General features: G+C 36.7%; 1 protein-coding gene across 1 annotated transcript; it reads left to right on the forward strand.

The window, feature by feature from the left end:
- Positions 1–498: 498 nt before the first annotated feature.
- On the forward strand, positions 499–11,493 carry LOC106535799 (ephrin type-A receptor 5; the record flags this gene model as incomplete). Its single annotated transcript, XM_014032893.1, is given in 6 exon segments — positions 499–566; positions 654–795; positions 4,316–4,465; positions 6,623–6,816; positions 7,573–7,737; positions 7,831–11,493. Coding segments are annotated over 6 exon segments (831 nt in total), but the record flags the coding sequence as incomplete, so codon positions are not given.
- Positions 11,494–12,938: the final 1,445 nt, after the last annotated feature.

Here is a 12,938-nt window from a genome sequence, read left to right on the forward strand (position 1 = left end):
CGCCAGGAGGGACCAAGGTCGAGCCCCGCCACAACAAAGGGGCCAGCCAGCCGGCCCAGCACAGCCCGCCACCGCCACCATGACCATCGGAAATATCTTCAAACTAACGAAATATAAAGTTATTAGGGAGGAAAACCCATCTGGATAACAGCAGACTGACTGCTCGTAAAATATACGACAGGTCTGGACCACTCGTAAATTTTGTTCATATCTGAAAAAAATCTTAGAATACGAAAACATTGGTGAATGCCACAAATTCTCCTAAATCACTCGTACGAACAACTTAAGAACAAATCTGTGCGTACGAACGGTTTTTGCATGAGGCCCAATATTTTCTCCCAGTAGATGTTCATTGGAGAGAACTGCTTTAATTAATGATTCAATTTCTTTAAAACATTTGATATTTTTGTGGAAACAAATTTTTCAAATAATGTTTAGTAGATTACATGAGAAAAGGGAGTATTGAATGTTCCTATCTGTCCCGTCTTTATTTTGTAGAAAAATGATGGTCAGTTCACAGTAATCCAGCTGGTTGGTATGCTGCGGGGCATTGCATCTGGCATGAGGTAAACCTGGACCCAATTACTGGATCGTTAGTATTTATCATGCACAACCCTTCTGTTTATTCTTCAACTTTGTGTTCATATCTGCAGATATCTGTCAGACATGGGCTACGTCCACCGTGATCTAGCAGCTCGTAACATCCTTGTCAACAGTAACCTCGTGTGCAAAGTGTCTGATTTTGGACTGTCCAGAGTATTGGAAGATGACCCAGAGGCTGCATATACCACAAGGGTAAAGATTTTTTTRCTATGTGTGTGTAGATGTATTACATTAACACAAGTTTATTATTTCAGTTAGTGGGGTAGAAAAATGTCTAGCAAACTAAAATTTATTGATAAATGRCATTTTTTAGATTCCAAAAGTATTCATATTCAAACATGTAAAACTGCACAAAATAAGAATTTTAAAATCAGCACACCCTTGAAGCAGTTGAAGTTTGTGTTTGTATTTATTGGATCATTGGATAATCTTGGTTTAAAACTTTGGTGCTAAAAAGCAGAGGTTTGTAGTAACTAAGTACATTTATAAATTTGTTACAGTACTATAGTTGTTTTGAGGATTTGTAATTTTGCCAAGTATTCTTTAAAATCGTTACTTTTACTTTTTATTTTGTTGCATTTAAAACCTAAAAAATGTACTTTTGCTGTTTCATTTTTAAAATGTGACACCTAGTTACRCGTTACAAAATTAAATATGACCAAACTCCTCATGAAAGGAGTTGCTCATGCACTCTGAATTTATTCAACCAAGTCTTGTTAACTAGTTCCACTAAACCTAGTAGAATAAAAAGGGGGCAATATACATATTTTCTTAACTTGGTTTAGGGGAACCAGTCTGGTTAACCCCTCAACAGTCACCCTTGAAATTCCTTAAACTTTTGACGTTTATTTTATTTTATTTTATTTTATTTTATTTTATTTTAAGGGTGCCAATAAAAGTAAGAACCGGAGGAACTTGTCTGACACTCTAGTTTTCAAAATAAAAACTCTGGTAGTGACTGGAAATGTTTACCCACGATTTTTACCCACTAGTGACAAAGACCATTGGGGGTTAAGCAAATTCAACAGTTTACTTTGCGGAGAGTGTGTAAAAGTTTCTTTGCCGACAGTTTTGTGACTTTTACGTTAGTACTTCAGTACTTTGATCATCAGTGAAATTTATATTTATCAAAGTGGTTTTCGGTTAAGATATTTTTACTTTTACTTAGTTTTTTTTCAAGTGCTTAATAGACCTCTGCTAAAAAGGCAGCAGTTGATATGAATTCATTTTATTAATCATAGGTGTTTATGTGTGTGAACACTGACACAACATTGCCCAAACACACTAGTGTGTATTCATACGTGCACACACACACACACACACACCACTGACAGCAGCAGGCTTTAAATTGAGCTGTGTATCTTTGGCTGAGTGTCGTCCTGTCAGCCAGAGACGAGCTGCTTCCTGCTGGATGAGGACCAATTAGTACTTGACTCAGTCTCCACAACACTCAATTAGCACCAAGTCTTTCTGCCTTAGCGCCAAATATCCTATCACTCACCTCTCGCTGCCAGACTGCATCCCTCCGTACTCTCGTTGCCTCCCTATCGTTATCAGGCTCTCTTCCCCCCGACAAGTGAGAATAACACAATTCACATCCTGGAAATAATCAGATCTAAAGATATCCTGCTGCTGTATTCATCAATACTGCATCAAGTTAATTTCACTACTCATCAACTGAAAGCACATTTTCCTGTGGAACTCAGCAGTCTTCCTGTGAACATTTTCTTTCCCTTTTTTGCAAGGAAAGCAGTATAATGAATACGGAGAAAATGAGCAGAGCAATCTCAGGCCCCCAACAGTTTGGATCATGAATTTATACAAGAAAGTGAAACTTGTCACTTCAACTGTGCTGTTAAATTAGCATGTATTAGCATAAGAAGTGTCCTGATTAAGGTTTGTTCTAGGGTTTCATCTTTATGTGATAAAATATTGATATATATTTATTTAACCTGCAGCTGTATTTTTAAAACGATTATTTGTAAGCAGTGTTCTCCCCAACTTCATTTAAAGAATAATGCTGGAATTATTATAAGAAATCTCCAGCAAAAGTTGAATGCTTAGATTAAATTTCTGTATTATATATTGTATATTGCTGCGGTGACACCATCTCCTATGACTGTTTAAGCAGTGATCAGGCAACCTCCTGAATACCGAACAGGAGTTTTTCATTATGCGGTGTAATAAATGATCATATTGTAGCAATCAAGGACAAATTGTCAAGGTAATGTTTTAGTTGTTTGCATCTAATTTACTGAGTTTAGTTTCTCACACCATCCCTCAAAGCTCCACTTACAGCAGACAACACACTCCCCCAACTAATTCCAAAATCTACAGTGAGCAGATTGTTTTGGTACCAGGAGAGAGGGGAGGAGAGAATAATGAAAGCAAAAGAAATTTATTAAACCAAGCAACAACTAATGAGACATGGTAATTTATGAAACGACAACTTGGTTTTGAAAAAATAAAAAAAGTATCGGACTGGATTTAACATCTCAGTTATTTCAAATTATAAAAATGTTGACTAAAATTCAGCTCATTTCAAAGCACCGTACAAAAATGAATTTGTTATTCCATTTATAGCTTCATCAAAACCATTTTTCAACTCCACATATCCACAGTAATGAAAACATCAATATGACAATAAGCTGTGATTTTCAAAAGTTTGAAACACGACTACATGGCTCACTGGTCGCTTGTTTGCAAACAGCCTGATTTCAGTGACAATTCAATGGAAAAAACTATTTATTTTACAAATCTGAGTCACCAACTAGGCTAAAGGTCGCAGCCCAGTAAGATGCCACCTTTCGAAGTCAGCATAACATTAATATATGATGGCTTCGAGGTTGAAGTACCGTATTTACTCAAGTATAATAAGTAAAATTAAATCCATAAAATCATCCATAAAGTTGGGGGGTAGTACTATACTCGGATAAATATTTTTACTTATGTATTTTAACTGAAATATCAGCTTCATTCACAAAATGCCTGAGTCTGGAAATGAGACCTCATCGTAAAAAAGCAGTTGAGACCAGCTTACCTCTGACACTCCTCCGTGCTTCAGAGCGAGATAATAACAGATCCAGGCAGGTGACATGATGTGAAAAAAGGTGGGGAAAGTACTCCCGCACCTTATTAATGATAGCGAACTAATGACATTAGCGTGTGACCGGGCCGCTCTTGGAACAACAACAAACACATGTTCGTCTGTAATGGCTGCCGTCTACCGGTGTTCTGAAAAAGTTCGTATCCCTGAAAAAATGTTTCCCCACCAGATGGGGCGCTCGCGAGTAGGAAGTAATCTGCTTTTCCCCCCCAAGATGGTCCAAATCTCATTGTGTTGGCGCCTCCTGGTGGACTATGTGTAAAATGCCAGAATTCATATGATGCTGCCACGCTACAGCTGATATATATTTGTTGTCAAAATACCTTTTAGTACATATGTTGTTAAAATAAAATGAACAGTCCAATGATCATTTTACTGATATGTATAAAGACTGCAAAGGCTGAAAAATCTTGAAGTCTGTATGAAATTGGAGGAACTGTAGTTTGAGGATTAAATTTTTTTGTGCTTTTAAGCTCAAAAAAGGGGGGTCGTATTATACATGAGATCATATTATACATGAATAAATATGGTACTTCCGTTCTAATTGCTTCAATTTTTGAAAAGGTGTTTGTATCATCACGTAAAAGCCAATGCATTTTATTACAGGGTGGGAAGATTCCCATTCGCTGGACAGCTCCTGAGGCAATCGCTTACAGGAAGTTCACCTCAGCGAGCGATGTGTGGAGCTATGGGATCGTCATGTGGGAGGTGATGTCATACGGAGAGAGACCCTACTGGGAGATGTCTAATCAAGATGTGAGTAAAGAACAAAAAGCAAACAAAAAAATTACAAATACATACCTTGCTAGTTTTTTTATTTGCTTTGACAAGAAAACATTTTTCACCCTTCATGCTTGCAGTAAAAAAAACAAAACTGTGTAACCATGGACACGTTTGATTTAGACAACAAGTGTACTCACTTCCCCACCGCCCACATTACTCGCAACATATGTGCACACAGCCCCTATGTGACCTCTCCATCCCCTGCTTCAGACTCCTCCCTTCTTTTGCTTATTAGCAGAATGTCTCAAAGACTAGAGAAGGAGAGGAGAGGGGGAAAACACCGAGGATGAGTGGGAAGGAGAGGAGAAGACGTTTGATGTTTAATTGAAAGCGTTATGCAGGATTTTCTCTGATCTGCACAAGAAAGTGTAGGCTCTAACGTTCCTTCTCTAAGCTGTCTCCTTCTGTTTCTGTTTCTCTCCCGCTCGCTTTTTACTTGTGTTCTCTCTTGTCTCTAAAATGTGATCTTTGTCTCTTTTCGTTCTTATTTCTCATTCACCCTCTCTCTCTTTCTCCCTCCTTGGTTTGTGATCTTTCCTTCGCCACCAGTATTTCTTCTCCCCCTCTCACTCAGATGGTTTGATGCTACTTTTTTTTTTTGCTCTTAAGCTTCTGTTAGAGTGCATGCATGCACTTATAAACTCGTCTGTTTTGGAGCGCTATCACATTGGTCTTTTGTGTGAATTTAGCCAAAGTAAAGGGGGTTGTGAACTCAACAAATCAATTCCCTGCTGTGCGTTGCACTGGCAAAGCAAGGCTGAAAACTCCAGCCTGCTTTCCACTGCAGGGTTTATTTATTATTCATTCAACTGTTTCCTTCCAAAATAAATAAAAAATAATAATAAAAAATAGAATAAATAAATGAAGCAATCCAGTAATTCAGTGCTCCATCTTAGTACTAAAGAACAATTAATTTGGACGATGCAACCTTTGGGGAAAAAACAAACATACTGAAATACATTTTATGTGTGTATAAATGTGAATAATATGCTCACAGGGGTCGCTTCATTAAATTTAAAGCGTAAGGTCAGATGGYGAGTAGGAACATCCCTTCAGCAAATATCAAGATCCAGGATCTTACTCAGAAATTGTCAGCTTCAGAGTAAAAATGCCTTCTTACCTTGATGTGTACATGTTCAGTGTTACATTGGGTCCTTTCTGTTTCTCCTGTATGTGCAGAACGTTTTCATGCTATTTTCTCTGCAGATCAGATGGTCACTTTGGGGAAAATTCTTAGGTTTAATTTTTTGTTTTTGTATCAAGATGCAGCGCTGCTTGGTCTGAGGGGTAAACTTGCCAATATAAAGTGTTTCTTACATATTTACTATATCCAAATACGTTTAAAACTTGTGAAGTTCAGTCTAGCATTGGCTAGACCTTTATATTCTAGCTGTCTATACAGAAATGTGTTTTATTAGAAAAATCAATAAACTTGATTTGGTCCTCTGGACAGGTTCTTTTTTTTCAATGAAACGTTTCAACTCTCTAAGAGACTTCTTCAATCTGAGGAGTTTCAGGTAAACTCAGCTTTATAAGCTGTGCCTTCATATGGTGGACAAACAGGTTTAACGATGACAATCGAAACCGTTGTTCACATGCAAAAGGGGACCATCAGCCTAACAATAGATTGTTAGTGCCCTGGTCATCACCTATTATTCATAGAGGATCATATGCATCATCACCAGACTATCGTTCATGCGCTGATTATTACTTATTGTTTACAGGGGCTGAGTCATACTCACAATAACAGCATTGTAAGAGGGGGACAACTGGACACAGAGGCCTCCATCTTTGTTTAATGACTGACGTTTTCTTCACAAAAATTGATTCCTTTAATCCTCTATCAAACCAATGTTCCTCTTTATCAAGGATGAGAACATCATCCCTGAAAGAGTGACCGCTGGCCTGTAGATGAGTGTAAACTGCAAAGTCCTGGCCTGATGATGTACTTCTTCTGTGTTGGACCATTTTTTTAAAAAGTGTTTTTACTATGATTTTTTTTCTCTTTTCTTTTTTTTTCTTAGTCGTCTTCAGGTTTATACTGTTCTTTTGGTGGAAAAAGAAAAACAAAATTTCTGCATGTTTTTTGTTGTTATTATTATTATTTGTCATAACTCTTTCTGTCTGCAGGTAATAAAAGCAGTGGAAGAGAACTACAGGTTGCCCGGTCCCATGGACTGCCCGGAGGCCCTGTACCACCTAATGATGGACTGCTGGCAGCGGGAACGCACCAACCGCCCAAAGTTTGATGAGATCGTTTGTCTACTTGACAAACTTATTCGCAACCCCAGCTCTTTAAAAAAGTTGGTCAACTCCTCACACAGGTAAATCAAGAGGTCAAATTGTGCTTTTWAGCTTTTAAGACAAAACTGATTTTAAGATAAATTGATTACATCTAGGTCTAATAATTATTCTGATTTTAGTTCATATTTTAATTGATAAAAATCTATTTGACTACTGTATGTCAGCAACACATCACATACAGTAATTTTTGGTTTTTATTGGACGTAGATTTGCAGCTTACACCCAAAAGAGGAAGCACATTTAAACAATGAGTGGCACAGCTAATAGGCCTGCAGTGACAGCTGTCAAGAATAAAAGGACACCAAACGACAAGCTCAGACCTTTTTTCACGCTACTCTTTTGTTCCTCTTGRACCATAGAAAATGGTGTTACCTACTGTGAATATTTCATTTGATAGCATGGGGAGTCCAATTTGTCAGCATGAAGAGTGAGCTGAATGACAAAGAGTTTTTGGGTGGAAAGCAGGGGCTTCTTTGCGGCTTTGTGTAATGGTGCATATTACTAGCATTACCAGTGAAGCCTCACAGGTAAGTGTCAGGACAGGGGGTGCTATAGCATCTGTGATGAATGTGTTTTTTATGATTTTCAGAAGTTTTGTTTTTTGTTTTGGTTTGGAATACTCCTATGGATTTGTGACATTTTATGTTGTTTTGCTTGGTTTGTTCACTGTGCGTGCGTGATTTCTCTGATCAAATAAAATTCCTAATAGATGAATAAATAATTTGAAGGAAAGTAAAAGAAAGGTAAATTAACTATCATTTCTATTGGTGTGCTAGGGTTTCCAACTTGTTAGTGGAGCATGCAAGTGCAGATGGGGACTGCAGCGCTCGAACCAAGACAGTTGGAGAGTGGCTTGACTCGATAAAGATGGGCCGCTACACGGAACTCTTCCTGGAGGGAGGCTACTCCTCTCTGGAAACAGTGACTCAGATGACATCAGAGTAAGGATGTTTGCATGGCCATGAATTTAAAGCTTTACAGAAAACACTTGTGTTTTTAATTCTGCATATGTTTCTCTGCTGTTCTTTTTTCAGAGATCTGAGAAGAGTAGGAGTGAACTTGGCTGGACACCAGAAAAAAATTATCACAAGTATTCAGGAGATGAGAGTCCATATGAACAACACCAACTCTACTGTAAACATCTGACGCGTTTGTACAGGCATGCACTTCTATACATCCATATGCACTCTTACCTAAAAAAAAATAATAAAAATTAAAAAAATAAGTGGACCTAGCATGTAATCAAAGAACTGTTGGACCTAAAACGGCATAGCACTTTTTGCAGACAAGGAAACCTAGTGTTCTAAGGATCTACACGTGATGATCTGCTTCTTGGTGGGTTTTGTGTGTGGAGATCGCTCGTGGTGTCTCTGGAGGTTTATCACATTGCAGCTAAATGAACCCAAATGGAACTGAACTAAGTGGTGCCACATGGAAGACCGAGGACGGCGAACTAAACTTGACTTCAAGGGATGCTTTTCGGACAAAATGATCCCAATTTTGTGAATTTTAGGAATTCTTACATCGTTTGCACTCTTTGGATTCTCTCTGATCAAACGTGAAACTGAAGACCGGGCCTTTTTGTTGGCTGTATCGTAACAGGAATTTCTTACAGTTGGCTCAGACTGAAATTTTTTTAAACCTGTCTCAGGTCAGCTGAGCCTAGCTGGTGTGATCAGAACTGGCTTATTTGCTATCAAGTACTTAAGGTTTTAGGAGTCACTGAACTGAATACTGACCATTTACAGGCAGGGTAAACAAAATCATATGTCTCATTCCTTTGTTGCTGTGTTGAAGTGTTTTGGGCTTTTTATTATTTAAATGTCTTTGGTAAATTTTTAATGCTACACAAGCTTCAGTTCTTCAGTAGAACTAATTTTACTGCTTGAACTTCAGTAGTAAAATTAGACAGCAGTTGTCATATACTTTATTATCCTTCAAAGTAATGCAATATAGTAAAGAATTAAATATTTGTCAATTAAAGATTAAAAATCTCACAGCTGGGTCTTATTAAGGCAGTTAGTGAGGTTACAAATGGCCGGTTATTTAGGCATTAGAATTATCTGTGGAAATAGTCCTTCCTTCCTGGCTGAATGTATAACTTTAGTAGAATGTGGCAATAATTATTCTGGTCCTTAAAACCAGCTTCTGAATGAAGCCATAGATTGTAAATCTTAAAGGATCTTCACTAAGACCTAGAAGGTTTTTGTCTGAACATCGTCCTGCTGTTATCTCTAACCCACAGCTGATTTATTAACCTGGTGTTTTATGTYTACATTTGAGGGGAAACATTCACTCGGTTCACATTTTGTTGAAGAAAATTCACTGAAATGTCTGTCAGTCTTGACGGCATGCCATTGTTCATCTATTAATAGAACTGCCTCTCAGAATCCGGATGATCTTTTTTTATTTTTTATTTTTTTGTCATGAAAATCTAATCAGATCATTTACATGTATTTCTATAGAACCTCTGCATGGATTCCGAAGCAGCCTTCATCAGCCAGGTCAAGAGTGCGCTCAGATCTCTGTTGAGCCTTCTTTTAGAACTAACAACCTTCAGGTATCACGACAAACCATCAGCGACCCGTTCAGTTCATTGTGCCACAACGTATCTTTTGTACAGACGTGAGCCGCACCACAACAAACCTCACTCTGACAGGACTTCTTAGAGAAACAAAGAAGGCAATATTTAAGAACTTGATAATCAGCCGTTTATTTTTACCTGTTTTAAAAAGAAAAAAAATCCAAAAGTTATGTGGACATTTTATGTTTTCTTATAGTAATTTCTATTGGACTACTGAGCATCTCTGCCTATATGTTGTTTATGTATATAATGTATTATATATTTAAAGCAGGGAGCATTGATCTTCTGTCTAGCATCAAACAAGTATAGTATTGATATTGATCATTCACCTCAGAGTAGTACACATAAGTAAATTGTGACAAATATTTTAAATCTGCATTTCTACAACTCCTGGACTTCTAAGTGAGGGCAACAAGCACATTTGTCCCCAGATAAGGGTCCCCAAAAYGATATGGATAAAAAGGCAGATATTCCTGTTTATGTTGTAGGTGATTGTGTTTAAAGTGGAATATTTTCACTGACCCCCTAATGAGACGACTAGCTTTGCTACAAGTACTGTATGTAATTAAGGATGCACAAGGACTCATTAGTTTCTCTTTTGTTGTGTGGTTTCAAAGCAAACAATGATGTCAGTAATCAAGCTTGTTAGTTTTTATTTATTTTTCTTTATTTTTTTAGAAGGGCATGGAATGATTTCTGTTCTGTGATTTTGTTAAAATTTGGCCATTTAGACAGCCACCTAAGCAGTAAGGTCTTGCATTATGTCATTCTTTGCAGATGACTTGCTCGTGTTTGGTGAGGGAGGCTATGTACATAAATGTAGAAACTTGGGACATTAACATAGAAATAATAACAGATTGTAAAGATTTCCTTTAAAAGTGGCAGCACTTGATCTTATGAAAAGCACACAAGAAGAATGTAAGGTTTGAAAGGAGTTTTCCACTTTGTCCAAGAGCATGTTCCGATTTTAAGCACTCATGCTTGCAGGTCAAGATTTAGTCATAACTTGCTGTACTTGTTCTTTTTGTTTTGTTTTTGTTTGGCTCTAAATACCATACTCAATTGAATGTAAGAGGCATTTATCACATTTAAATTCTGCAAGGGTTCATTTTAGGCGTAGAAATATTCTGAGTAAATGTTTTAAGATATTCTTCAACTTGTAAATTAATAAAGCTTACGTTTTACTTTTAACTGTCACAGAATAGAAGGCATTTAAAAACAGATTTTTTTTCCATTTCATTTAAACATCTTTTTTATTGAAGCAGCTGTCATTTCAATTAATAGGAATATAACAAATGCAGTAAAGCTACCCATGTAGACTATTGTGGCTATGCAGAAGTATTTAATGTGGCAGGGGAATGCATCAGAAAACAGGTATGTACAGGAAAGCAAAATTACTGTCGGGTGCCTAAATTAACAACCAGCATAATCTCAGTAAAATATATCCAGTCAAAACAAATACATTAAGGTATGTCAGTTCCACAATGTTTTGATTGTTACCAAATTCTATGTTATTAGCTGTTTGACAACCACTCTTCCCAGTTTAACTTTCTACTTCAAATCAGTGTGAGGCATGGACAATTGGTGAATAATACACCATTACAAGTGCCTCGCATCTTCTAAGCACCGTTGTTTCTTCCCCTGTCAAACGCCCTAATCGTGCTCCAACTTTATATAAACTCTGCCAACAATGTCTTCAGGCAATAAGAAGAATGTCAGACAATGTGTATGTTGGAACTAATTTAATTTGCACTTTATTAGGAATTTATGGCTCTTTTGTTTGACTAGCATGTGACTTTTTTTAATTTTAATTATTATTTGCTATGTAATTATTGTGTTTATTTATGATGATTATATCACTTCAAACTGTTAGTGCTTCCCATGCCATAAAATTATGTGGCTAAGCACAAAGAGGAGGTAATATTTTTTTCTTGAGGTAATTAATAAACATTGATGCAAAAGCACTGTTTTTTCTTGGCACACCTTCAGGATGTAAGCACATGGTTTACCCATTGACATGCAAGGGAATGATGGGTCTATTACTGGAACCTGGAAATTTGGATTCCACATCTCTGGTGTGCAGAATCTGGTTACAAAAATAAAAATAAACATTAAAAAAATGGCAGATTCCATAAACAGGGTTCTGCTGGCTACACTTCCAAAAAACAAGAGAAGGCCGAGACAGTTGATCTAATATTTCCTCACATGTCCATGGGTTTAACAGACATCTGTAGAGTAAGGTGGGGTTTTTTTTGTTGTTTTTTGTTTGTTTGTTTCTTTATTTTTATTTCATCATAGCTGATTGAAAGCACTAGCCTTGATGTCAACAAACATCCACCAAGCATGTTATCTTAGTATCCATGGCATTTTTGACTTCTTTATTTTTTCCATCAAAATGTAAGTAAGTGTAAGAGCAGGTTTTGATTTGCAGGCGATGATAAGGGTTGTTGTGCAAAATAAGTATTCATAGTAATTCATGTTAATACTTGTAAATCCAAAAACTAGAAAAGTTGCACATACTTTTCTGTATTTAAGTCCAATTTGCAGTTTTGTTTTGTGACGCATTCCAAATTTAACTCAACATTTTTTTATGTTTGAAACAGAGTTCGAGAAGGGAAACAAAATATTTTTATACCACAGTACTTCCTCGTTTTTACTATACTTTTTGTATTTTATTTTATTTTTTGTTTGTTTTTGTTTTCTGTGAATAAATTACTGAATATAATAAAAATAAAAGTCTGGAATTTGCAAAAGCAATAACTGACAGACATTAGCAAAAATCTTGTTTGCATACACAAATACTTTGGAGTTTACCACCAACAAAAGGTTGCACTAACATCTTAATCATTTTAACATACTTGCATACATACGCCCTGAAAAAAAAAGGGATGTTTTCTAAAAACCTCGAACAAAAAAGTATGTGGGGTTTGCATCAGGGGACAGGGTTACACTAGTACCAGTACTAACATCCTATTTTTTTTTTTTTTTGATTGCCGTGCTTCACTGGCTACAGTAATAGAGCATTCCCAATGCTAGAAGAACTGTTCTTCCAGGTGACTCTTTTGATCAAACAAGAGTTAAAGTCAAAGTTTGTATAGAAGTTTTATGTAAGAAAATATGTTTGAGTATGCTTTAACGGGTTTTACTTTAGCAGGCATTTTTATTATAGAAACTGTTGATGAGGTGTGACTATTGTGGTGTTTTGTGCCATATGACAAACCATGAAAGGGGGAACATGATGAGGGGCAGAAAACCAACAAAGGTTAAGACATACTTGTTGAGTGAAATAAAACATTGACTTCTTGTGTTAAGATGGCACACKCACTTCACAGGTATGAGTCTCAGAAGGTGGAAAACAGGAACATTTTTTCGTGGAGTTATACATCCGGTTAAAAAGTCGGGGAAACATGCAGTTTTCTCTGAAAAGTGTTTAAAAACAAGTAATTTATTGGTGAAGTTATCCCAGATTATTAATTATGTTATCAGTAACTCACTCATGCAGGTTTTAAATGATGAAATGAAACTGTTGTGATTCATTTAAAGCTCAGTGAAAAATGC

This window comes from Austrofundulus limnaeus, unplaced genomic scaffold (genome assembly GCF_001266775.1).
Source record: "Austrofundulus limnaeus strain Quisiro unplaced genomic scaffold, Austrofundulus_limnaeus-1.0 Scaffold1568, whole genome shotgun sequence".
Lineage (NCBI taxonomy): Eukaryota > Metazoa > Chordata > Actinopteri > Cyprinodontiformes > Rivulidae > Austrofundulus > Austrofundulus limnaeus.